At 37.6% G+C, this 26,650-nt stretch overlaps 1 protein-coding gene across 2 annotated transcripts in view; it reads right to left on the bottom strand.

Moving 5' to 3' along the window:
- The window catches only part of LOC124165058 (protogenin-like), a 338,909-nt gene that overhangs the window by 8,959 nt on the left and 303,300 nt on the right, over positions 1-26,650 (bottom strand). The window contains exons 4-18 of one of the 2 annotated variants that reach the window (XM_046542305.1): positions 19,653-19,797; positions 19,384-19,452; positions 18,428-18,747; positions 17,039-17,190; positions 16,022-16,514; positions 14,449-14,604; positions 13,741-13,932; positions 12,802-12,980; positions 10,910-11,045; positions 9,185-9,545; positions 7,684-7,814; positions 5,467-5,654; positions 4,775-4,952; positions 2,789-3,153; positions 1,012-1,125 (exon numbers count right to left, since the gene is read on the bottom strand). In XM_046542305.1, coding sequence (XP_046398261.1) covers positions 1,012-1,125; positions 2,789-3,153; positions 4,775-4,952; positions 5,467-5,654; positions 7,684-7,814; positions 9,185-9,545; positions 10,910-11,045; positions 12,802-12,980; positions 13,741-13,932; positions 14,449-14,604; positions 16,022-16,514; positions 17,039-17,190; positions 18,428-18,747; positions 19,384-19,452; positions 19,653-19,797 — 3,179 coding nt within the window. The remainder of the gene's footprint in view (positions 1-1,011; positions 1,126-2,788; positions 3,154-4,774; positions 4,953-5,466; positions 5,655-7,683; positions 7,815-9,184; positions 9,546-10,909; positions 11,046-12,801; positions 12,981-13,740; positions 13,933-14,448; positions 14,605-16,021; positions 16,515-17,038; positions 17,191-18,427; positions 18,748-19,383; positions 19,453-19,652; positions 19,798-26,650) is intronic. The other variant, XM_046542314.1, reaches the window with a different exon arrangement.

Raw genomic sequence — 26,650 nt, 5'->3', positions numbered from 1 at the left:
CATAACACAATCCTTTCTAATGTCACTTCACTTTATTTAAGGTCAGCTCTTTTCAAGATAATTCTAGTAAATGCTATTAGTACCTGATGATGATTGCAAGGCAATCAAAACACTTGTTAAGAGCTGTTGAATAAAATTAGTGGGCAATATAATATCTTTATTTGTCAATCGATATGCCATTCCACCATATCTCTCTGGCAAAATTTGACTTTACTATCCATATACAATTGCAAAAGATCATGGTATATGTCTACTGCTGCGTTTCAAATTCAATGAGAAGAAACGCAGCACTATCTCCAAAAGTATTACTATGCCTAAAAATATTTGCATACATTGCATAGCAAACTACCATACATTATTTAAAAAAAATAATAGTTCTAATGGTACGATTATTATCATTCATTTTTATTTACCACGTTATTTGCATGAACAGATTTCTCCAAATGGAATTATTAAAACTATATTTAAGAAACATCAGGAGTTCCTTACACTTTCCCTTTTCCATTGGTGGGAGATTTAATAATCACCTCGAAAAATAAGTAAGGTACTCAATTCATTGCAATGAAAAAACTGAAGTAACTGTGAACTCGAAAACTTCAATCAAACATTAACCTATGTGATGCTGAATAGTGCTATGAATCATCGCAAAAATACCATAGCACATACATCATTGATTTAATGTCCATTATAATTAAGACATTTCTAATAAACGATTTGTTTCCAGGGGTAATTTACTCATTGGTTGACTTTTTGACTGTTAACTAAGAAACTACTCCCTGCCATTCAAACTTTTCTTATCCTGGAACTGAACATTTGGTTTGGATCTGAACTAATTCCATTAATATATTTGCTTTCCATACGGTAATTTTCATAGTGGTATTATTTAAATGAAATTTATTTAAGTCAGTGAAAATCATACCCACACACAATTTTACATAAGAAAATAATTTTGATATAAATTGAATTTAAACTCAGAACAAAATTTCAACAACATCATAGATAATCACTGACCTGAGGATTTTCTGTGATGTGAACATGGATTCTTGCCACATGACCATTAGGGATTCGACCATTGCTTAATAAAGAATGCTTCAAACCATTTATTTGGCCATTTGGATATCCACCCTAAAATTGAAGAACAAGATGACTTGAGAGTTGTTACACAGACTAATCTCAAAGGTGTGAATAGTTCCAAACCAGAGACTAGGGTAACATTCATAAAAAATGCAAAATGGATGGACGAACATTGACTATATGAAAGGTTCATGATGAAATGACAAATGATGGGAATGAGACAACAGCATCACATGTGCGAGATCACAGATTTACCGACTCTTCAAGACAATGAACTAAGGGTGCTACGCTAAACAATACACATGCAAGAAAGACACAGCTTTCATAGCTTGAATAAAAAGTGATAAGTAGTAGGCAATCCACTACACATGTGCAAGTCACTCAGAGAGGGGAAATGCTTTTTTACAGACCTCGTTGGAGTGCTTCACTGGAACCTCTCTGACACATCTTAATTGCAAAATTAATACTGAAAATAGTGTTTAAAGTACCATTTCCTTTCATCAGTAATCTTAATCCCTAGTTTCATTGTATTTCCCAGTGTGTGGCACCGAAACAGATGACGTGAGAAATTAATGAAGGTATAGTTTTTGGTTTCCTATGCCTATGTTCCCAAAACTAAAGGCGACGTCCCCCAGAAGCAACATTATTTACGAGAAGAAAAGGCTCAAATTTCAGGCTTAAACTTAAAATTTCACAGTGATTTCTTAGTGGATCTGCTGCTATTTATTTTGATGGTTCACAATCCCTTCTGGGAAGTCAGCTTTTTTGCACCTCCTTATTTGTTAAACAGCAGAATAAATATGGATAGGCATAAACTCTCATAAAAAGTGACGCAAATGTAAAATGAATATATAAAACGTCTTACTGCTAATTGCAAGTCTCTAGCCTCAAGAATACCCCAAGAATATGACGACAGGCACTTTTCTGAAATCTTTCGTTGCAAAGGAAAGTTACGGCATGCCAATTTCTAACTCATGGCGGATTGAAGTTATGGAATTATGGTTTTGAAATCATATTTATGAAATCTATATCTAGTCTTAAGGAAAAACAGAGACACTTAAAAAATGGGTGCTTTCCTAGGCAAAACCCAGAGTAAAGCCTGTGCACACGCGGACATGTTGGAGGAACACTTGACATCTGAGCCGTGTAATCTAGGTATTCGCCTGCGGCCAAAAAAATGTTTTTCAACTGTCGACGGAAAAACAAAAAAATTAAATTATGGTACTGCTACAATTAATGTTGGTTTTTCATTGAAAAGCCATTTGGCAGCATACGCTGGTATCTATAATTTAGGTTATGCGACCCAAGATCGAATCCGAGAATTTCTATCAGATTTTAAGATGGGCTCTCATAAATCTTTACTGAAGGAGTTGGGAGGAATATAAACCTCATCTTACATTCAAGCAAATATGGTAAATATCACCAGTTAATGTCTCATTAGCTCCTTCAAGATATTTAACTTTTACCACACATAATGGCTTACTTCAATTTTGAAATGTAATGCATGATAATGTGCAACAAAATGTCACAGTTGGGCGGTGCCAATAATGTAGATGTACGAATCACAAGAGAATAACATGAAAGTGAGAGACCAATTACAAGACCGAAGTAATCAGGTGAATGGAGAGGAGAATGCTTGCTTGGAACAATGACGAAAAAACATATATCATGCTTACGGTCAGAATGGCATTTCAAAACTATGATTCATACAAACCTTGGTGTCGAGGTGAGCATCTGTCTCGGGAGGAACACTCACGAGCATGGGTGTGATGAACTCCATTTCATGAGCCTCGGCAGCAGCCCTGGCACCACCACCAGACAAGGAGGGAACCAAACCACCAGAGCCACCCACCACAAACCCACGTGCCCTGTCTTTACAGAGGCCGTTCCCATTTGCATGCCCTCCGATGCCAGGCACATGGAGGCCATGTTGACCGACACCGTGACTACCACCGCAGCGCCCTGAACTCCCAGGCGGGAGGTCGGGTGATGCTGTCTTTCGACATTGGCGATGACACATGATGGAAGTCACACAGAGTATCATGCAAAACAAAATGGTGAACATGCCAGCCATCATCCCTGCAAATTGAAAGAATCAAAAATAATTACTTGGGAAATTTCTCACCCTTAAGTAAAAACTTTGTAGGGCAAGGATTCAAAGATTCAAGTTCCAGCAATGCATTGGATTGGCTAGAAGTCATCAGTCAACTTGCTATGTTCAGCAGCAAATTACGAGGCAAAAAGACCAGAGCACAGAGTGCTTCTCTCCTGACTATACTATGGGGGTGTAGTGTACCTACATCTTTCAGTCATTTTAGTATCAATCGTAAGCAGGTATCACAGCTTCAGGATACAACTCCTCCCAGTCATTATCATTTTTTATAGAAACATCCCACTTTGAAATAATTTAGTAGAGCCCCAATATTGTGCTAAATAAAAACTTCACAATGCAATATGAAAAAGGGACAAAAGTTGGTTGGTATACATATTCAGTTGGCAATAAAGGGGGTAAATAAAGTCACTAAATAAAACCTTTTCTGCGTACAGATGAAAATTTTAATGATTCAGATGCACTTCCAATGATGGAGAAGTCATAGGAAGAAGAAGTAATATGTGTTGGCCATATCTCTGCAGAGCAGGGTGGTGTTCTGAGGGGGTGATGGATCGGAATGTGGTGGACCTTATCTCACTAACCTTAAGAAGTAGGTCAATCCATCAAAAAGTCAATCCTTTAGGTTATTTACTTCATGTTTGTCACAGCCATTGTACTTTTTTGAGCCAAAAAAATCAATTCCACACCCTTAGTACTTGGGGTTATTGGGCTTCTGGTTCCCAAAACAAATTTTAGATGCTGTGCTTATTTGGAAATCAGGAAAATATCACTCAACCTCTGATTTAAACTGTAGTTTGGTTTGGATTGGTAAGATTGAAGCTCCCCCAGAAAATTATGGAAAAAGTTGTAATGAAAGCCAAAACCCCCAAATGCCAAGTGAAACACACAAATTATGCATAAAATCGTGAAAACTCATATTCTTGAAAATCAAGAAGGTAACCTTTCAGCCATTAGTATCCCTCCCCAGACATAATATGAAAGTTTTTCAGTCTTTAGCAGAGGGCCACATGCAAAATTTGATTTTCACGCAGGCTAGTACATATTGCACACAGAAATTTTAACACCTGCAAATTCTGCAACCTGAATAATTTACACAATATGATAACTGAAGGATTTGATCCATCGTCACCTTCCTCATCAACCCTAGGGTTGGTTTGGCACAGCTCTCCACTCAATTCTTCTCCTGCCCAATCTTTTAACAAATACACCATTCTTCTCCTCCTTTACACCTTTCATAACCTGCTCATTTATCTCATCAGTGGCCAATCTCTGCTGTTCTTCCCTTCCACCTGATCAATGTGCCTGGTAAAACTGTACGGTCTTCTTCCAGATTTCTCTTCTCTCCTACGAAGTTTCTTCTTAGGAGAGAAGAGAAGTGAGCTATGTTCAATGTTCACATGCTCCATCCATATCACCTTCATCATTCTTCTATTATAACGACACATTTCGAAAGCTATTTCACCCATAAAAATATCTGAAGTCTTCCTTGAATAGGTACACCATCAAACCCTCTTGACAGATTCATAATTGAAACTCAAGGTGTCACATTCAGCCATGGGCGACAGCAAAAGTGGATACTGTTCTTACCTAAATGCTGATCTTTCTGTTCATTCCCAGGACCACTATTGGCAGGTGGTTCAGTGATTCCTGATCCTGAAGAGGTTGGAAATGTTCGTGCTGTCAACTGAACAGCCTCTCCTTCACCTGCACCAGTTTCCGCACGAAGGCTAAGATGGTACTGGATATTAGACGAAAGCCCACTAATCTAAAAAAATACAATCATAAAAAAATTAAGCCACTCCTTTTAAGTTAGGTGAATGAAATGCTTCAAGGTACTACTACAAACACAAACTTCTTAAGAATGACATTTAATTTACAACGAAAATTAAAGCAGATTTATTTCAAGAGAATATTATCTTCCTCTAGCAATAAAGGGATATGACTTTATTACTTCCAGTCACTACAACAGGCTTTTTGAAAAAATTATTTATATTACTGAAATATAAAAAAACCTAGGAAGAAAAGCTTTCCAATGGATGGGACTTGGGAGAAGGTGATATAAGACAGAATAATAGAGCTCACATCTCCCAACTTTTTGCACTAAATTCTTTACACGCTGAAGATTTAATTGGCATAGAAATATCATCAATAACATCATACATAAACAATATCACCATGAGGTCCAAGAGCATATTAGAAACTAGTTTTACTTTTATAAAAAGTTTACAATCCATAGAAAGACTTTCATAAAATGTATGATTCAAAGGCAAATAACTTACTTCAGTGGTATAATGATTTCCTAGTACTTTCAGCACGGTCCATTTATCCAAAGGAAGGGTAGGATCATTAGTATATCGGATAACATAATTTTTAACAACACCATTAACTAAAAGAGGTTCTTTCCAACTTAAACGAATACAGGTAGTATTCTTGGCTTTCAACTGTACATCTTGAGGTGCAGTAGGAACTGAAAATCAAATAAATTTAAATAAATATGCCAATCCAGATGAAAATAAATACAGTAGAACTTGTTTAGTACGTTTCTGGAGGGACCACAGAAAATGAATGTACTAACCAGGAAAACGTGCTAATGAGGAAAGTAAATAATAGCAGTTGGGATAATTGCAATCTGTGGAAAAGTCATCATAATTGCAATTACTATCGGTAGTTCTCATAGGATCGCCTTCCTGAACTCTTTTCAGAAAATGAGCTTTACCTTTAAAAAAATACCATGTGTATAAAAATGACAATGTTTCATAGATCTCCCTAAGACAATTACATGAAAACGGAGTCAATCTCCAGTGATTTATATTTATAGAAAGAGGACAAGTGAAGCTAAGTCATTTCTTCTTTCTCACAACGTACTCGGAGAATATAACCCTGAGTAAGACAATTGACTGTTTTTAAACATCATAAAAATTGGGCAAAATTTTATTGACATTCAATTACGGCAAAGCCCATACACATTAGCTTCTGGAATGAAACCATATCGATAGTTATATTGATCGATACATCGATTAATAACACGCAAGATTATTATATTACAGCATCATTACAAGAAGATTTTTATATCGAAATGATTTTATGTCGAAATTTACTTTAAAATTTGTCTAACGTCATCTGCTTTCTATTTCTCTTGCTGAGATCAAGTATTTTTACCTACGCTAAGCTTTGTGTGGAGATCCAGAGCTTCGTCTGCTCCCGCAACAATAGTCAAGTAATGACGCACGTACTCCACAGCCTCGATAGCTTTAGAAAAAGTGGGAATTGGATAAGACTCATTTCCTTCCTCAGCATCATCTTCATCTTCTAACAACTCCTGTTCAAGAATTTCATCAATTGACATGGTTTGGCAAACAGTGAGATCATCATCACAATCACAATACTCGTTAAAATTCATCTCTCCAGCAATCTGACGCCACTCTTCTAGAGGAAAAGGAGTAATTTCTGCTCCTTCTATTGTGTGATCTGCTATTTCACACTCTTCTGCATTGCCTTTTCTTTAATAATGGAACCATCGAACTGCACATTCGAACTTCACGCTTTTTTACACCATTAAAGAAGAACACCTTCCAATTCTGGAAATTTCCCATCACGAACACGCCTTTGCTTCTTGGCACACCGACTTAGGATTTCTTTGCTGTTTCTGACAATCGTGCTTAATGTGGATGCACTTTTGCATGAATGTTTGATCTTCGCACTAATTCCACTCACTTTAAGAGTGGATTTCGGTCCACTTCCTCGAGAATTTCAATCTTTTCTAAAGTTGTAATCTGCATCACAATTCATTCTCTCTCCATTTCAATTGTAATTTAACTGCCCTCGCAATGATAACTCGTGCAATAGCCACAACTGCCCACTAACAAAATTTGTTCGGAGTGTGGCACTCCAAAGGCAACAGAAGGTGAGGAGATCGGGGTGGGGAAAATTGGAGCTTCTCATTGGCTGGAGTTTTGCATAGTCAGACATTCCCGAAAAATGGCCGCATTTCGCGTCACAGCAAGCAATTGAGCATACTAACCACGAAAGTGCAACATTTTCAAATGTACTAACCAAATACTTTTACCTGTATTTTGTTCGGATGGTACCGGAACCGAGAGAAATCGCCCTACTAAGGAACAAAACATACTAAGGAGGAACGTACTAATCAAGTTCCACTGTATCACCAAATACAGCATTTCACATTAGATTTCTGTGTACAATGACGAATAGCTTGAACATACAAGTCAAGTGAAAAAGGGACAAAAAGACTGAGGCAGAGTCCTGTATAACTCTGATTAGAAACTTGAAAAATGTCTTGAATAAAGTAAAACACAAGCTCAGAGCTAACAATTGAATGGAGTAAAATTAGATTCACATCATAGGAGACTAAAATAAGTTCAACTGAGCTCATGACATGCATTAAATCAACTGGTATAGGATCACAGCATGATAAAGAAGATGAACTTTACTAGTGATTCATAGCATAATCTCAAATGAGATCAACCACCTCTTACCATCTTCCAAAGTCTTGCATTCCACTTTGTGTCCATAATGTCCCTGATGATTTTTCTCATCGTGGCTTCTTACTTTGAACTCATAGAGAGTAAAGGGCTTCAAACCACTAATTTCAACAGAATTACTCGTGCTGTACAAAAAATAAGTACAAGAGAAATAAAATCAGTAATTACCAATAACAATAAATACAGTAAACTCTACATTTAACAAAGCAGGATAAAATGAAGTCTTGAAAATGTGAGGCAGAACTGTCCATCCCATTGAAAATCCTAGGCTGAATGCATGATTAGTTTGAACATTCGAAATTTATTGAAATTCCAAATATGTGGTACAATTTTCGGGTGTTCTAGGGTGAGACAATATAAAGCGCAGGTAGTTGATAGCTATCCACAGGTAAGGTATGCCTGATTTCCTATGCTGTTTCACTAGGGATTGAGGGAACACAAAATGAAGAATACATGCAAACAGTAGAACAGATTTCCTCAGTTTCTACAGCAAGATATCTTCAGGTCATTCATTCTTGGCCGGACGAATTTTTGATCCTCTCATTGCTTTTCAACTAAAAAAACTTGCTGACCCCTTCACTTGAAATAATTCCTTAACTTAACAAACCATAATGCCCCCCATGGATCCTCTCTAGCACAGGGAAGTTGATTAGATAGCAGGTTTATGAGCATTGATGGGGCTCTGCTGTGTGGTCACCTCTGGACTAATGAAATTTTTGTTGTCAGGGTGTTAACTTTTTTGAATAGGAGTGAACATTTTTTATGCCTATATGTTTTAGATACCTGACCATGGGTTCTGAAATTTAATTCACTGTATAAAATAGGACAATGTATGTTTTGTTTACAATTTAAAATTACATGGGAATTACAGCAATGTGGATATTGTAGATGTCTTCATGCAAGAAGGACTTCCTATCTTATGATAATTTATACCTTTACAAATAATTAAAAAGGTTTTCTTGAAGAATACTCTCACAGGCAACATCCACAAACGTTTAAAACAATTCCATAAAGACAAGTGACGGTGGAAAAACCAAAATAAAGGTTTTGAGAGACATTTTAAAAATTTGAAATGAAGTAATTTGACATGATGAAGTGCCGGTTTTTTGGTCTAGATGACTTCCTATTATCAAGAATTAACAATACAATTGAAAGAAAAGCTGTAATACAGCATAAGACAATATACAACTAGCATTACTGAATACTTATGATGTTGCCATCACTTTCTTTACAGAAAGCAATTTAACATCATAAAAGAACAACAATAAATATTTTGAAAACTGAATTACTATCCAGGAGACAATTCCATCTTTAATGATATAAAAAAGAAAACCACTGTTAATTCACTGAAGATAAAATAGAGGAGTGAGGACAAAAATGAAGGCACTGGATAGGCAAACAATCTAGATAGTTGAAGCTCTAAATTAATACATGCCATAACATCTATTAAAACCGATACATAACCTAACTTTTAATCAATCTTAACTCAACGTACCTGCTGATGTATTTCACTGTTGAAGAGTTTACAGAGAGGCTGCTTTGGACTGGATTATAGGACACAGTATAGTGCGTGGCTGCAGGTGAAGGAGGGATCCAAGTAAGGTTGATACTCCTTGGAGAGGTAGGTTGTGCTTCAAGACCATACGGTGGCTCAACGTTACCCATCACCCCTGTCCCCCCAGGGTCATCAGGGGACGTGGGTGGGGCAGGTGGTGCCGGCCCGGTTACCCCATTATCCTCACTACCAATGGGTGAGGAGCTTTCAAGAGGTAAAGTGTATATGGCCTTCACACCCATACTGCCATTCCCTTCTTGATTATAGCCTTGTAACATTACCTTATATTGCACCTGAGGCTCTGCAACATAGAAGAATGGTGTAGTTGGTATGGTTTTAAATACATCACAGTAGGCAACACAAAGAAACACACAATTTGGCCGAGAACATCTTCATTTTTAATGCTGTAAGTTTGGTGATATTTCTTCAAATGTTCACATAAGATTCCATTGCTTATAAGCACATAACTACGAATCCCTCATTTGATGGCTCATTGACACAAAATATAATGGACTTAGTAACGTATTGGAGTTTTCAGATTTTTAGAATGTTGTAATATTATGCCAATGAGTAAGGAAAAAATTGAAAATGTTGAAAAAGTGACCTCTTTGAACCTGACAAAAATTTCAACATGTTTAAATGGGAAAAAGAAAACTTTCCTCAGCAAGGCCACATTCTTTTGTTCATAAAAATTAGAAAAAATGAGCAACAATCTTCATACTAGGACTACAACAAGGAAAAATGAAAGTTTATTATTTTATCAGTCTTTTCTCTCACTCTCCATTCCTCAGATTACTCATTTCAGCACGAATTTACGATGATTTTATCATAATTTTCTGAATAGTTGCTAATATAGCTGCCGGTATTGTTAACCGAAAATTAATGGTTTCCTAATTACATCCTAACTTACTCCCTATCCAAAATAGGCAGTAATTATATCAACTTTTTGCATTTGTTAAACTGTGAGTATATGAACTCCATGCCAAATTACATCTTTGCACTCATTATTACTTCCTTGAATATTTCATGCATTTATTGACTCATTTTATTCTCCAATAATAGTTAATGAAATATGAACACACTTTTTTCTAAACCACATTACAACACGAAGAATTTAAAATGAATATTTTATGTGAAAACCCAAGGAAAACTTAAAAAAAAAAAAAAAAAAAATTATAACTTATACTGGTTTCAATGAGAGGACAAAATGGCCCAACACACACCCAGAGGCAAATTAATGATACTTGGACAATTGAATTTATTAGCTTCATTAAAAATAAAGCGCCCAAAATATTAAAGTTACACTTCCCATATCCAATTCGCTATCAGAATATGGAAATAGCTTGACATCAGTTTTTTGAATGGCTCTCAAGATATTTTTTGTGGCTTTCTTATAATTTGGGGTGGAGAATTGTGGCTAGCCATAGTGTGGCTATCCACACTGAAGCCACACTTTGGCCACAGTATGACCGGGGGTTAAAACCATTACAGTGCCATAATGGCTTGCCACAGTATGCCCTAATTGTGGCCACAATTTTTGTGTTGATAGGGATAGTTCAATGCAGGAATTCCAACCATATGATTTTCGAAACAGGTCAGATTTTTTTAATGGGTATTTTTATGAGTGAAGCACAATAAAAAGAGATGATAAAACCAAGAACATACCTAAACCTGTGAGTAGGTATTGAAAAGTATTCCCAGGTAGGTCAATGGGACCCATTTGCTTGCTGTTGAGCTTCAAGTAGTACAGTCTGAAGCCATCAGGGGTAACTTTTTCATCTTTTGGCATGCTCCAAGTCACCTAAACACAAATTTAGCACTCTTTATAATAATACATACAATGAATGAAACTAATTTAAAGCATGCAATGATTAAAAGCAATAAATAATTTAGGAATCCTACCCTGTCACACATTTAACTATAATTCATTCACATTCCTGTGTGCAAACATTAATTAACTTGACAGGAACATCTTACAGAAACTTTTAATAATACAATAAGCACTGATGAGTCTCCATAGCAACACAGGAGCAATTCATATGAAGGGATCTTTCAATTATGTACACATTGGCAACAAATTGGTTGTTAATAGCAACAAAGAACAAATAACTATAGAAAAAAATTCACACTTTGTTTCCTAATTGTTCAGGCTGCCCCTGGTGAGGACCTTTACTATTAGTCATTTAAAATGATATTTATGAGAAAGACATCATGGCATTGGATTCTATACCATAATATTGAGAGAAAGCTGTGTCTGTTACCCCTCTAAGGTCAGGTTGTTCAAATAATTTTAACTTAATTAATCTATTAAACAACGACCTTTAGATCTGGTGAAATACGGCATTAGCTATGTTAGTATCAGAGAGAGGAGTCTCTTTGCCAGCAATCCATAGCATTAATGGTGAAAAAAAATTACATCAACAATTAAATCCTTTTTCACCTCATTTACAACTTCTTTTATGCAACACTAAAAATTTTCCTACTATTGAAGCTCTTATAACTGACAATTACTGAACGAGGGTCAACCCAATAAAGGCTAAATAAACTGAGATGCAAATAACTGCATAATCCCTGATTATTAGGAGGCCATCATTTTGAAGTTATAATTGGTGCTTCTTAAGCATCACTATAAAATGAATTTTGAGAAGCAGAGTTTAACATGTTTCTTTGCATAGTTGATTATGTAGAAGCAGTTTAGTTTTGCTTAGTGATACTTAGCTGCATGTGGATTTTTATGGAATGGCCAAAACTTTTCATCTAAGACCCTAAGTAATTACAGATAACTTTTAATTAGGCAACACTCCTGCATAAGCAGATAACAAAAACCATTACATTAATTGAAATTATTAAGTGATACCAAGCTCAGGCAAGCAATAATTAAAATCAAGTCAAGCAACAATTTAATATAATTATTAGGCCAAGAAATTCAACCTGGTAGATTTCTTATGAAAATTTCAGGAAATTATGTTGCCTGCCTCTAAATATTATTATTATTGATATTATAATTAACTGTTTACAGAACTATAAATCGATAAGCTTCAATATTCTACATTCACACATGTGATGGAAGGAAACGGAGCAAACCGATCGGTTATGAAACATTTCCAAGCAATGGTATTATTTAAAACCATATACATATCCATTTATAACGTGTTTTTGAGAAAACTCTTCACATTGGTTTCACTTTTTGTAGTTAAAATTTTAATGAGCATTGAGAGAAATGAATTGTTCCATGTAAAGAGCACACATTTAATTGACCATTATCCTCAGCTACTTCAGTGAAAAGCAGTTTTCAACTGTCCTTGACGTAATGGTTGCATTAAGTTATGATTAACTCTAAATAGACATTATAAACCTGGTTTTAAATGAAATAAGAGCTCCAAAAATACATAATTAATCATACCAAGAATTATTCACTGCAGCAAAATACTAAAAAAGAAAATGATGAATACCAAATAAAATACATAGACCAGCATGTAAGAAAAGAATTTGAATTCTGAAAATACCTAAGTCAAATGATTTCACAAAAACAAAAGCAGTCAATACATTAAACATACCTTAATGGAAGAAGAATTTACAGCTGTAAGGTGGACATTGGGAGGAGATGGTACATTTTGCTGTCCAAAGCTTGGCATTTCATATTCCTTCCATGGTAGGCTTATATCTGGTACATCTGGCCATCCTTTACTGGTAGCAGCAAGTACACGTACCTCATAAGCTTGACCAGGAATAAGGCCTAGAATAACAAAATTTAATGATCATAATAGCATGAAATTATTTTTACTGGTAAACAAATCTTTTATAGGGTAGTTTCCCATTTCCTTTATTGCCTCATGATTATGATCACTCCTAGAGTATGTTCATATTTCACGCTGTTCGATTTAAAAGTGACTATCACTATTTTTTATCATTACCAATTCAAAATGTGAAACATTTCAAGAACACACAGACACAATCGATAAGTCTGAGGTCACTACAGGGTTCAGCAAGTGCCTGCATTAATACTCTGCTCATATCATTCCTATCACTTAAGCTCATATCATTTGTATCCTATTTTCTCATCCTAATGTTTGATGCACTCAAGTGAGAATTTAACTGAGGTTCTTAAATACCCTTGAAAATAAAACTAAATCACTCGACACTAAAAGAACACAAGTGCAAAAAAATACGACAGAAACATATCAATGAAAAGATATCCAATTTATTTACAAAATTACCTAAATAATTAGATACTGAATTATTTATTTCAATTCTGTTCTCCCTATTCATTTTAGCATATTCAGACAGATGTTAGGAATGGAAACCAAAAAACCCATAGGGTCTTAAATGTCACAGGAAAATCTGAATTCTGAAAAAAATGAAAAAAAAAATCTCTCATGAAAACTTTAAACTCATTTTGATACCTTAAAGAAAGGCAGACAGTTCTAGGTTCCAGGCAATTAGGGTAGATGACAGTATCTGTGAAAAGTATTTTAACCATGAGAAAAATTACTCACCAGTGATAGTGTACTCGTGGACAAGTCCTTTAACTTCTTCCACATGGATTGTAGCATGATCAAGTCTGCGCCACTGAACTTTATGATGAGTTATTTCCCCACGAGCAGCATTTGGTTCGAGGGGTTTCCAAGTAACTCTTAATGTGGTATGACTACTAGCTTCCAAGGATATTGATGGAGCTGCTTGTGGTACTAGTTGAAAAAATGAAAGAATTCTAAGAGCATTATTCATTACTGGCTTCATGGTTAAATATAGGAACTATTCTACAATAAATGTTTAAACATCAACAGGGGATATCGCATAAAAGGTGGATACATACATAACTAATATAAAGGGAATTTCCAGAAATAATAGGTGCATATCCTAGCTTCACAATACTCAACATCGGAGAAAATAACAATAAATGACTGTTTTTACTTCATTCCTATTTTTTAAAAAATGATTACAGCAATTAATCACCGATGAATCATAAGCCTTAGTAGAGAAAGGATTTATTTTTTGGATTTTGCAGGTGGGAAAGAGTAATTCTCTATGTGAATCCACTAAGTATATAGGAAAAAGAATATGAATGCTAAAGCTTACATAGATAAGAAATTGTTTCTTGTCTAAGTAAAGGCAACTTAAATAATACCACAATAATTTAAAGAATATAAGTTAACATGCATGTATAAAATGAACAACATCACAGAAATGGCAGAATACCATACCTGATTCATCAGTGCGGCAGATAACTTTAACCGACATATCACTGGCAGATTTTTCACTGTATGCTCTCACATAAAATGTATAATTTGTGTATGGAATGAGTTTTTGAACAATCAATGTTTTGTTCAAAGCAACAGTTTCCTGTTCAACACCACCGACTGCAAGAATAAAATAGGATTGCATTACTAAGAGCTAAGATTATGAAGAACCTACAACATCATCTTTAGAAGTAATTAAATTACATCCAGGTTAACACCGAAGCTAGGTAAAATTTTCTTCATATTTCTACTTGTGGAGAGCAAAGTCTCCAATTCACATGAAATAAAAAGCTAATAGAAAGTCTTTGGAAAGGTTATTTTCTCTTACCTACACAAATAAAACAAAACTTGTCACTATTGCCATCAAGTACCTTATGGACCAAAAATGTTAGTACGTACACACATAATGAACATGAACCTTAACACGTTGCGTACTGGGGTAAGCTAATGTTTAGAATATAACTTTACCCAATCAAACCTTATGATGCATCAATTCATTATGAATACCTAACAACAACTGAAAACGTACCAACGAATACATATTGTACGCTTTAAAATTGTTTAGGTTGACGAGCCTAAATGACGAGAATCTTCGTCATCCATCCGGAACGTTCATGAAAAAAATGACGAGAATTCTCGCCATCCGTACGCAACGTGTTAAGAAAAGATTGAGACGATGGGTGGAAAGAGAACATGGGGCTGATAGGATTGATATTATGAAAGGATAAACCTTTGCAATGATTTGAGGAGTATCAACCAGTGGTGTAACTACGGTGGGGGGGGGGGGGAAGAGGGGATAGATCCTCCCCAAAGCCTCAGAGAATTTTACAGTATACTCATGTTTTCCTTGCTGCGATGATTTCCCGTGGAATTCAAGAGTTAAACCCAAATTTTAAGTGCCAAAATGATTTAAAATGTATTTCTAGACATGTAATTTTTCAAAAATTTGTCTTTGCCTGGGGGGGACTCCCACTCCCAAAGCACTCCCCATTCCCTGCCAAAGCATACTCCTGTTTGTGCCATATTTTGAAGGGGGTGATAGAGGCAGGAGGAGAGGACACAAACATACAGAAGAAAGAATGAAAAGAGAGTAAGACAGCGAGCTTATTTAAAAGAGATAACACACAACACAAGGAAAAATTTATTTAGCACACGAAATATATGGTAGGATTACTGATACACCTGATAATATTAAATGAGCATAGCAACAATGAAAGGGCAGTGTATCTTAATAAAAATAAGGTAGCACAGTGAATAGAGCATGTGGTGCTAATGAGGGGTACTGCGTTCAAATACCAGGGAAGCCTTCAGAGTAAAGGTAGATCGAGGTAGCTAAGGGAAGAGCTCAGGAAAAGGAACAGGCTGCCCTACCAGGAATGTGTGAAATTCATACACATATAACTTAGTGCAAGATGAGCTCTACCCTTACGTATCCAAAACTACCATACGGTTGAAACACTGACAGAGTATGAAAAATGAAAAGCTTAATATAAAAATTAAAAGTTATGCAATGAGCAAGCTGACATTCACAACTCACCAGTTGGCAAGTAATGCACTGTGTACGCCTTGATGTCACTACCAGCTCCCAACCCTTCTTCTGAGCGCAGGGGAGGGGGAGCTGACCAGTCCAATTGCACTTCAGTGGGTGAATGGGGACGGCAAGAGAGTCCTTGAGGCGGGTCGGGCTGGAAGCGTGACACATTGACCAGCAGACGCGCTGCACTCCACACTTCAATTTCATGGCCATGGCGTTTCCCTACTCTCGCCACACATTGGTAGAGGCCCGAGTCATCGGTGACAGTGTTTGAGAGCACGAGCACAGGGGGACGCTGTTTGACTCGACCGTTTATGTCGAGGAGAGCACCATCCTTGAGCCAGACGACTGGCGGGAGAGGAGGAAAGAGGCTGGAACCAGGGCCAGGAGGTAGGCCTACTTCACACTCAAAGCGAACAGTCTTGGCGGAAGGGAACACCTGGGAATTGGGTGCACGGATGAATATAGGCGGGGCTAACACACCCACCCAAATGGCCTGGAAAGAAAACAAGAGAAGGAAGGTTTTCAAGTTGAACTAACCACTAATCACCACCAATTTCACACGGAGTGAAAAAGCTTCAACAACTTGTTATTCTAATGAAAATATCAGAAGTTTAAATCCAAAGGTTTAATATGGACACTGATGCTTTCACAAATTTAAAAAAACATAGGTCAAGAAGAAGAAAAAAAACTTGTTTATGTCAATATTTACTCAAGATAGCATACCAACTCCTCTGGAACCCAGTAATATAAAATAATGCTTTTAATAAATTCTTAAGAATTTTATGTGAATTCCGACAAGTGTGAAAACTCCTGTAATTATTCAGAAAATACTCAGCAAAAATTCCTCAAAAATAAGATAAGGACAAAAAGAAAGTTGACTAATTTAAGAGTTGAAGCCAGCCTTAAAATCAAATACTTCAACAGCAATAAATTATAATTGAAGTTAAAAGCTCCATGTTGCAATTTACTTGCAAGCTTTTATAAAAAATAATGCAAAATGATGATGAAATAACTTACCTGAGTGATTGAGGTCACTTGATTTTCCAAATTTTTGTTGGTAGCCATACAAAAGTATGCACCACCATCTTGTACCTGGACAGTCTTCAAAGGTAAATTATTTGTACCGGAGGAGGTTGTATTTATCACTTCTCTTGGGATTTCTGTATCATCTGATCGAATAAAACAAAGAAAACCAATATGAATCAACTATACAAAACTCTACACCATGAAATTTGCTATAGCAAACATCAAAATTGCATTGCTTATTTCAAATTTTGAGTCTGAAGTGTCACCACAAACACCAACAATGAAAAGGTCAAAATTTGAATATATTTAAATAAGAAACAATTAAAAACAATACGCCATTGTCCTTTATGGCATAGTGTGCCTATACAAGCAGTGGAAAAAAGGCCCACTTGGGTGTTTGGCATGCCTATGCAGGCATATGAATACCATAGAGTAGGAATTAAATTGGGCAGTGAACTGGGACCACAAATCCAGCAGATAAAGATTAATACATTCACTGCAACAGCTTATATTGTATATTACCAGGTCACCTTGCATTGCTCGGGAAGGATAATACCCAGAGACAGGGGCGGATCCAAGATTTCTTTCTGGGGAGGGCACAAGCAAGGCTGACCGAATATAGGTTTTAGTTCTGGGGGGCACAAGGATACCCAATAATACAAAGCATATGCAATGATATCAGGACCATATTAAAAATCTTGCCTATTTTTTAAAGATCTATTGGGGGGGGGGGGGTTGCGTGCCTCCTACCCCTAAATCTGCCTATACCCAGAGAAGTGGGAAAATTACTTGGAATTCATGGTCACATGGCAGGATATTTAGGTAAAGGAACAAAGCAGGCATTATGATGCTATAACTAATGTAACACCAAACAATGGAACCGCATACCGTGCACAGGATCAGCGTATGCCCCGCTCCACAAAATTGATCATTATGTGTGTCTGTATGTGGATGGACCAAAAACTTCATGTGAATGCACACCCCAGCAAAAAGGTTTGCACAAAGAGGATCAATAGTTAAGTGTAGAATCCTTTGGTTACCTTTTCCCTTTGAGAGTGTCAAAAGGTGTGCCTACCCTTCAGGATGTACAATCACAGAAGTTGTATGACGTGATGGGTTTTGGGAGCATGAGAAGTACCTACATGCTAAATTTGATCGCAATCCATGCAGCCGTATGGAAATGCATAGCAGCAAGACAAACAGACATCCTGTTTAATGCATATAGATGAAAAATCTGATCTGCAATATTTAGAATACGTTTAATACACTTTTTTTTTAGGGATGTAAGAAATAAGTAAATGAAGTCTAATTTGCCAGGTGCTGGAGCAAGCAAGATTCTTTTGAGCATTTATGACGCCTTAGCAGGGTTCCATCACGTACCTTCAATCCCAGGAATAAGAGAAGGCGATCTGCTCCACGTAAGTTTAGGCACAGGCCAGCCACTGGCGGCACACTCCAAAACCAGATCTTGCCCCTGTTGGACCACCACCTCCACAAACTGCATCTCGCTGAGGGAGGGGTGCGAGGAGAGGAGCAGGGAGGTGGCGTGGGATGTTGCCGCAGCAGACGCTGTCTCATTGGTGGCAGGGGGCCACATAAGGAACTGTGGTGGGCGGTACGTCCCAGAAAACTGGGACACCCTCAGGGCGGCCTCAGGGCTCCGCCTCTGTTTCTTTGCTACCGCATTGTTCGCAATGCATCTGGAAAAAAGTGCAATGAGAGATTCAATGAGGAGCTAAGAGAAATAAATTACAGACAACGACAGATGCTTTCCTTGAGATTCCAAATTAATTAGTCTAGTAACGAATGAAATACATTCAATACGCAAAATAGGCACCAAAGATTTTAAAAAATCTGTCATGAAATTGTAAAATTTTTATTGGCTTCTGAATTATTGAGATTAATTACTAAGCAGAATCCAAAAGAATGCTTTCAACTTAAGAATAGGATTTCATTCTTTACAGTATAAATTTTCCAGAACTTCATTTAAATATTCAAATCAAAGGCATAAAAGTAGGATTTTAAGAAAGTTAGCTAAATGAAATTGGGAAGGAATTCCTTAAAAACTAGTAAAGAATTATGCAAAGCGTATATTGTCTTTGCAATTTTTTTTACGTAAGAAAATTTAAAGTAAATAATTTTATTGAAGAAAATTATAAGGAATGGAAAACAAAACATCAGTCAGCTGGAACATGCTGATCTCAAGCTTTGTATTGTTATTCATGAGATAGCTTATTCACATCAGAGTCGAAACCTATTGCCAAATAAATGGTATTCCTCAGTTACTACTACAACTTGATCAAATATCTTTTCCCAAAATTAAAAAGAAATCCTACCTGTAACTACCCGCATCAGATGGCTGGACGCCAACTATTTGTAAAACTCCTGAGGATAAGACGAAATACCTGAAAATCATAAACAGTACATATTACACAAAGAACTTTGATAATCTAAAATAGGATAACACAATATGATGAACAATGGATTAACTTGTAGTTGCTGTTGAGTATCATGGAGATATATATGATACACACTCACATGGAAATATTTCAAGAAGTAACTGACCTCAATGTTGTCACACCAATAAGCCAACATCAATACTCACCTACTATTTTGAGGTAGAGGGGCTCTATTTCTTTCCCAAGAAATTAGAGCAGTTGGAATAGAGTCAATTTGGCACCTGAAGCGAGCAACATCTTTTTCTTCCACGAATTGATCCGCCGGTACTTCTGAGAAATTGTTTGACAACACTGAAAGTAAGAATAGAAGAGTCAATAAGATTTCTTCATCCAAGTTTCACCTGACATTTTCCAGCAAAATTTCATTTACTATTGTGGTTTAGAAATAAATTTACAATAATGTTAAGCTTTATTCGTATCATAAACTAGAAAACAATTAAAATGAAACTTTCAGAATACAGATTCAAGTCTTTTAATGATTACTTTAATCAAATAGCAGTCAATTTTTTTTAAATAATGGGGAATTGAATAGCAAGGTTACAAATATTTTAAGCATTAGACTTCATGAATTAATAGAGAAAGTTGAAAAATATCTTTTAGGGCTTGAGCAGCTGTAAATTTGGCATCAATCACTTTATACATTCTTATCATTCATATTCTTCTCAATTATTTCTGTCAAATTAACAAGACATCATCATACATTGAAATTATGAAAGCAACTTGAAACACTGTAAATGGAGTGTGCGCTGTAAATTTGTCAAAAAACTACAATAAAACGATTGATGAAGAGTTACGGTAAAATTGCAAAAGTACCCCACTAAAATATATTACTCCGATAATTGGTATCTATTAAATAATGATCATCAGGAATACGCACAATTTAAAAGAGAAAAAATCACATGAAAATAGGCCAAAAAGCGCAAAAAAATAATTTGAATCGAAAGATCTTATTTTTTCTCGTCATGTTTCTCATTGTTCTCTCTATAGCTTTCCGTAATTCAAGAGTAAACAAGCTGAAAATTAGATTCCTTAACATGAATTGACCTCCCCGCTGAGTACATCATTTCATGGCCTTTAAAACCAAGATAGGGCAGAGTACCTGAATTGCTACTTTTAAAAATAAAAAATTCGGCGAATATTATTGGCCCAGCGAAGTGGCGACGCTTGTGGTGAGAACGCGAACTACGTCCCAATTGCCTTTCCGTGTTGGCTCTTTCCCGCGGTTCCCGCCTTATCCGCCAATACCGAGGCGGGAAATAGGTTGCAAAATTAGTTAATAATGATATAAATGTGTAGAAAATATATCATGAATAATTTGTTTACGCTTCAATTAAGGGCGAGTGATGAATAACTAACATTAATTGCAGGACCATTTATTAACAAGGCGTTGATCCAATTCTAGTGAATCTCCATCATGGTCGTGTTTTTAACCAGACGTTTGCAGGTGTTGGTCCTTGAAAATATTTCAGACCTCACTGAATGCCATTAAAATATGCATTATGAGACCGACAAATATTAATCCTTTCTAAAAAGACATGGTCATTAAACATAGTGAACCTAAATGTAAGCATCCCTCAACTATGCAAACGAGGTTGATGAGATACATGCGTGGATTGATTGAATCGTTTCAAGGACAAACACGGAACTATTTTCTCCGCTAAAAGTAGTGCTGTTTTTGTCCGATTCCCGGCCTTTAGCGCGCAGACGGCTGATCCAACAAATGCCACTACCCCCTTACCCCTCCCCCGATGCGTCTTTAAGCTAGATCTCGAACCACTTGAGCCCCTTGGATCATTCGGACGGAAAACAAGCCGTAACCACTTAAGTTTTTCGCATAAGCACTTCTCGCGTATTTCCTCATTCAATGTCCTCGACGCGCGCGTCATAGGTCCACTTTTTTACTCCACCAGCCTTTCCGGTGGCGACTTCTCCATTCCACGGCATAAACAAGAGAATGGCGTGAGGCGTTTAAGAAACGGAAACGCAATCGAAAATGATAGGAAAATAATACATCAACTAAAAATAATTGTATGTACAAAGCGATTTTATTACCTAGCGGCCACTATGTTTATCCAGAAGCTGATGTTATCCTAGGGTTTTGTACTAAAGTCTGACAAAAAGCAAAACAACCACGCCCCGACTCGTTTCGTCCATTCATGCTCGGCCGAATACAAACACTTGCCCTCCGTCTAGCGTAAAAATTAAGGATAGGCAGTTCTCGATCGATACATTCCGAAAAGGGAAAATCAAATCCCAGATCGTTCACCTCGTCATAAAAATGGGTCAAACCTCTCCATCCTATCAACGGAATTAAAACACGACTCTCGCTCCGTCCTGCGAGATGTTTTTCTCCGAAATTCTTTCGCGCTCGTACCTGTCCTCGACGAGTTCTGGTCCACCTCATGTGAAAACGATAATGCCCACTCGTTCTTCCAATTACGTCACGACTTGGACCGGCGCATCTCGGCTGGAATCCACAAAATCCAGCCCTCAAGTTCGCTTTTATACGTTTTTATTTTTTTCTTGTTTGAGAATACTCGTTCGACACAACACGGCAGAGGAAGGGCAAGTTCAAGCACGAACTTCATGACATGAAGAGGCTTTTGATAGGAACAAGAATGATTAACGAAAGTTTCTCTATCTTGATAAATATTTTCACTATATTATAGGTTTACCGTCTAATCTATGAGAACTAGCTTGGGAACGGAGGGCCACAGTAAATCTATCTTACGATGAATAGGTTAAATGACCATTGAAAATGACACGCAAATATTAACTCCGGCTGGGAGTTAAGAAAAACAGGTGAATAAGAAATGATGTCCAATAACATCCCAATTCCACAACATTATGGTCCAAGTTTTGCCATCAATACTAAAGTAATTCATTGGTAAAAAAAAGGTTAACGCCCTGGTATGAAGAATACCTCATATAACTGAAAGATGCCTAACAAGATAAAATGTGAATACTTTCAATCTTATTTAGCGAGGCTGACAAGAATTATTTATTTAAGCCAAAAGAGTCCAATCGTTTATAATATAATAAGTTTATATAGCAGAAATTTTGAAAGAAATAAATTCTCGATGATGATATGAAACGAACCGCCATAAACAACCCGCACAACACTCGCTTCATGCAAGGGGCACGGCATAAAAAATAATACTAGAGAATGAATACCAAATTACACTTATAGATGAGCGATTTTCGTCTATAGCGCATGGGATCAAGATGAAAATGGCACATGGTAATTTTTATTGGCTGATTACTACGATAGTATTCCTTTTCACGAAATTGATTTGATCACGGATTGATTGGATCCATTTTATTAAAAAATGCATTTCCAATACAAATTATACCCTCGAAGAAGGATCATTATCACCATAAAAAATCTAACGATAAATACTTTGGTTACCAACATTTTCCACTTCCAATCATAATAATGCTGACGTTGACGTTACAATTTTAACGTCAAATTTAAGATTAAATTCAGTAGTGCGCAACAGCGTAGAGCGATATGGCATGCATTTACTCTAAGAGACATGCACTATAAAATCAGTCGTAGCACAAGACAAGGCCTCCTCTCTAGGGCTGCTGTTTTGCCAACACTTGCCACCCGCACAAACACCCCGCCTCCACCCACCCCTTCGCCAGTATACACCCCCGAAAAACACCCTACGCACGCATGCCTTCCTTTCTCCCCACCACCCTCCCCCTCCTTTTCCCCTCCGCCCGTCGTCCTACGGCGTAATCAATGAGCGGTGAGTGAGAGAGGTTCCGGAGGGGAGGGCGAGAGAGAGAGAGAGAGAGAGAGAGAGAGAGAGAGAGAGAGAGAGAGAGGAGGGGGGGAAGTGGAGAAGTGAGGCTTTTCTCCACGCAGTGCGAGAGAGTGATATGAAGTGAAAGAGGGAGGGACAACAGAGCTTCGCATACTACGCTAGGCGCACAGAGAAGGGTTGTACGACGCGGTATGCTGAGTGGATAGCAACGGTGCACGGAGGAGAAAGGGGGGGAGAGGTCGATTAATGAAAAAAATCACTCCCCGGCGAAAAAAAAATAAATCGAAAAATCGCATCACCTCGTGGCGGCAGCTGAAGTCTCCGAGCGGGAAAAATATATTTACTGGCCATCGGGTATCATCACACACTAACATGCCGAGTTACTACTTCCCTGTGTTTTTTATGCCATGTTCGACGAAATTCATTAGCGCCCCACGGTTTCAATTTTAGTTTCAATTGAATTTGGGATTCAAATTTCGCCTGCCTCCTCGGAAAGAAGCCCATCCGATTTTTTAAGGCCAATTTGGTTTCAGTTTACACAAGATCATCAACACTTTCAAACAAGGAATTCAGGAGACCTGACTTTTAAAGTTAAACTTAAGTATAATATAGACGTTTCCTCTTTTTCTCAGTTATATTTGCATATCGTAGATAAAATACTTGATAAACTTTGGTCTTTTAATTTCGCAAAGGACCCTTTTGTTGAATTAATTCTAAGAACAAAGATCGAATAAATGTTCTTTTGCGTATGTATTTTGTCCGTTTTCTTTCCAAATAATTTAAGCACTATCGGAGAAATAGAGACTATATCTGACACAATTCAAGCACTGATAGTTACGAATTGGGATTTTACCTAATGAAAATTCTTATAACATACACTTGATTCAAGGACCTTCATTACAACGGAACAATTACATTAAAGTTAATACAACGAAATGACGAGGAAAAATAAATTTAGTACGCCAGGCAGATGCATTGCATATAACTACTAAAGGAGTTATTAGGACTGGAAACAGTGTACAGACGGAGGATCTGAATTACAATACCTGAATCATTGAAAAATAAATTATGAGAATGGCTGTTAGACCACCAAAAGAATGATGTGCAACAAATGAATTCATACTATGCCGTCAAAAATAAATATAACAGTATTTTAAATAACTTTCTTACAGCAACGATTTAATTCGAATGACATTTAATAGAATTTTGCTCTTCAATGGTAAATACTCAAGGATCTAATATTAGGTATTAAACTGATTTTTTAAACTTAACACAGTACATTCTGTAGTTGCACATAACAATATAGTCACATAACTCCATACTGAAACCCATGAATCACGTCAATATCCTAATACCGTTGCCATGGGCTTCGGAAAGTATAACGCCCATAAAAGAATCCACCAACATCGAGTCAGAATTTATCATACGTGACACATTTCGATAAAATAACGTATAAAAGCATCAACACCCAAATGGTTATCATTACTGGCAACTCGAATACTTATATTATAGCTGCGAAGTCAATGCCGAAGGAGAAGTGTTCGAAAAACGCGAGATAAACCCTGAACACGGGGATTGATCTGGGGATGAACGGTAATAGGAGGATATTTTTGCCCCCAGAAACCCATGTGTCCCTCAAGTTGGGGATAAACTCGAAATAAATACGACTCGGCACGACCTCACGAGAATTGCTTCACCCTTTTCCTTTACAGGTCGATCACCCCGGCATAAAATATACAAACACGTAATCTCGAGCGGAGTCGGCGTTCTTCCACCCGACGGAGAATTGACCAGAAAATGGTCACGACACCGCCTGGCATCGCACCAATGGCAACGCGGAAAAAACAGCCGCAGAGCGCCGGCCGCATCGCGGCAATGCACGGGCTACATGCAGCTCCGATGCGCCACTCAGACCGGGGATAAATATAGTGGCCGAAAAAGAAGGAAAGTCGACGAGGCCAAGGTTCACATCCAGGCCACTCCAATTGCTGGCCGGACAGCCTCGCGGAGTCGACGTGAGGCAGGTCAGTGACGAGAGAGAGTAAACCAGCCGGCAAAATGAAGGTCCCGGGTTCCTTCGCCGAGTCAAGAGATTTTATTGCATCCCATCACTCGTACACGATATTGATGAAAAAAAGCGTTAAATTACGCTCTACAGCACGGTGAAAACTGCGGAACTTCTGCATAAAAGAATACTACAATAACTTTGTCGGCTTCAAGATACGGTTTTAATCATAGACCATCGAAAGAGCGAATTTCATATGGTTATCATCACATAAAATAAGAAATCAAATTACCATGACTGAAAGACATTTTTCTGTTACCAATCATAACCTCTGCTTAGCTTCATTCCGGCCCCGCATTTCTCTGGCGAATACAAAACGGATCACACAATCGGTGGAAATACGTAATAGAAACTCGCCTTTACACTGGACTTGAAATGCACTAATTTTTTTCTGATTGGATATGGATCCACTTATTTTTTATCTCTCGTATACGATTTCTATCTACTTTCATGCTTTCTTTTAAATATGAAACGCCAGGTATAAGAAGATTTTTGGTTTCAATTTATTGAAATAGGTACATTTAGAGCCAACACATTAGCTTCCCACACAGTGGCTCCACAGGATATCAATGACATACGAAAAAGAGAGGAAAATCAATCAAAGAAAGTAAACAGGACCGAGGAAAGACAATGAAGGAATCTATAACTCACACGAAATTACGTAAATGGAAGCTAACACGACTTGACAGCGATTCAAGATATAAAAGAAGGGGCCGAGGTTCGCGATCCACACACGGTAGGCAAACGACCGCGGCTAATTAGTTCACGCGGGCCGAGGCACGACCGCATACTTTCATTGCGGGGTCGAAGTTCAAGATAAGGCCAATCGTAAACTAGCCTTCAATTCCGCAGCTCGTCAACGTGTGGTCAGCTCGCATTCCGACGCGACCCTGCGGGACGGTCGACGCGCGAGGAAATTCCACTGCATCCAAGAGGGAGGAGGGAGTGTGAGAGAGGAATGCAGAGCGGAGCGAGGATGTCGGCTAATCAGAGGCGAAGAGCGAAACTCCACCTCCTCCACGACGGGCAAACCCCAAGTGCTCTCACGGCGGCACGGACGTAACGCATTCGCCGGTCGCGATCTTAATATTCAACTGGCGACGACGACCTAATGGGATGGCCATGGAGTTGCTTGCTGCAGCCGAGGATTGGGGGGTCGTTCAAGTCTAGGTGCACGAATATTACAAAATAGGATCCTCAAGTCGGCTTCGGCAATGTGTTTTTACCATCGCGCGTTTAATTGGGCTTACAAAAGTCGCCACACGCGTCGATGGCGGACAAATTGATCCGAGTTTCATGGGGAAAT

The sequence above is a fragment of the Ischnura elegans genome, chromosome 1, assembly GCF_921293095.1.
Source record: "Ischnura elegans chromosome 1, ioIscEleg1.1, whole genome shotgun sequence".
Taxonomy (NCBI): Eukaryota; Metazoa; Arthropoda; class Insecta; order Odonata; family Coenagrionidae; genus Ischnura; species Ischnura elegans.
Note: the sequence above shows the minus strand (reverse complement) of the source record. Positions and strands in the feature narration are given on the sequence as shown.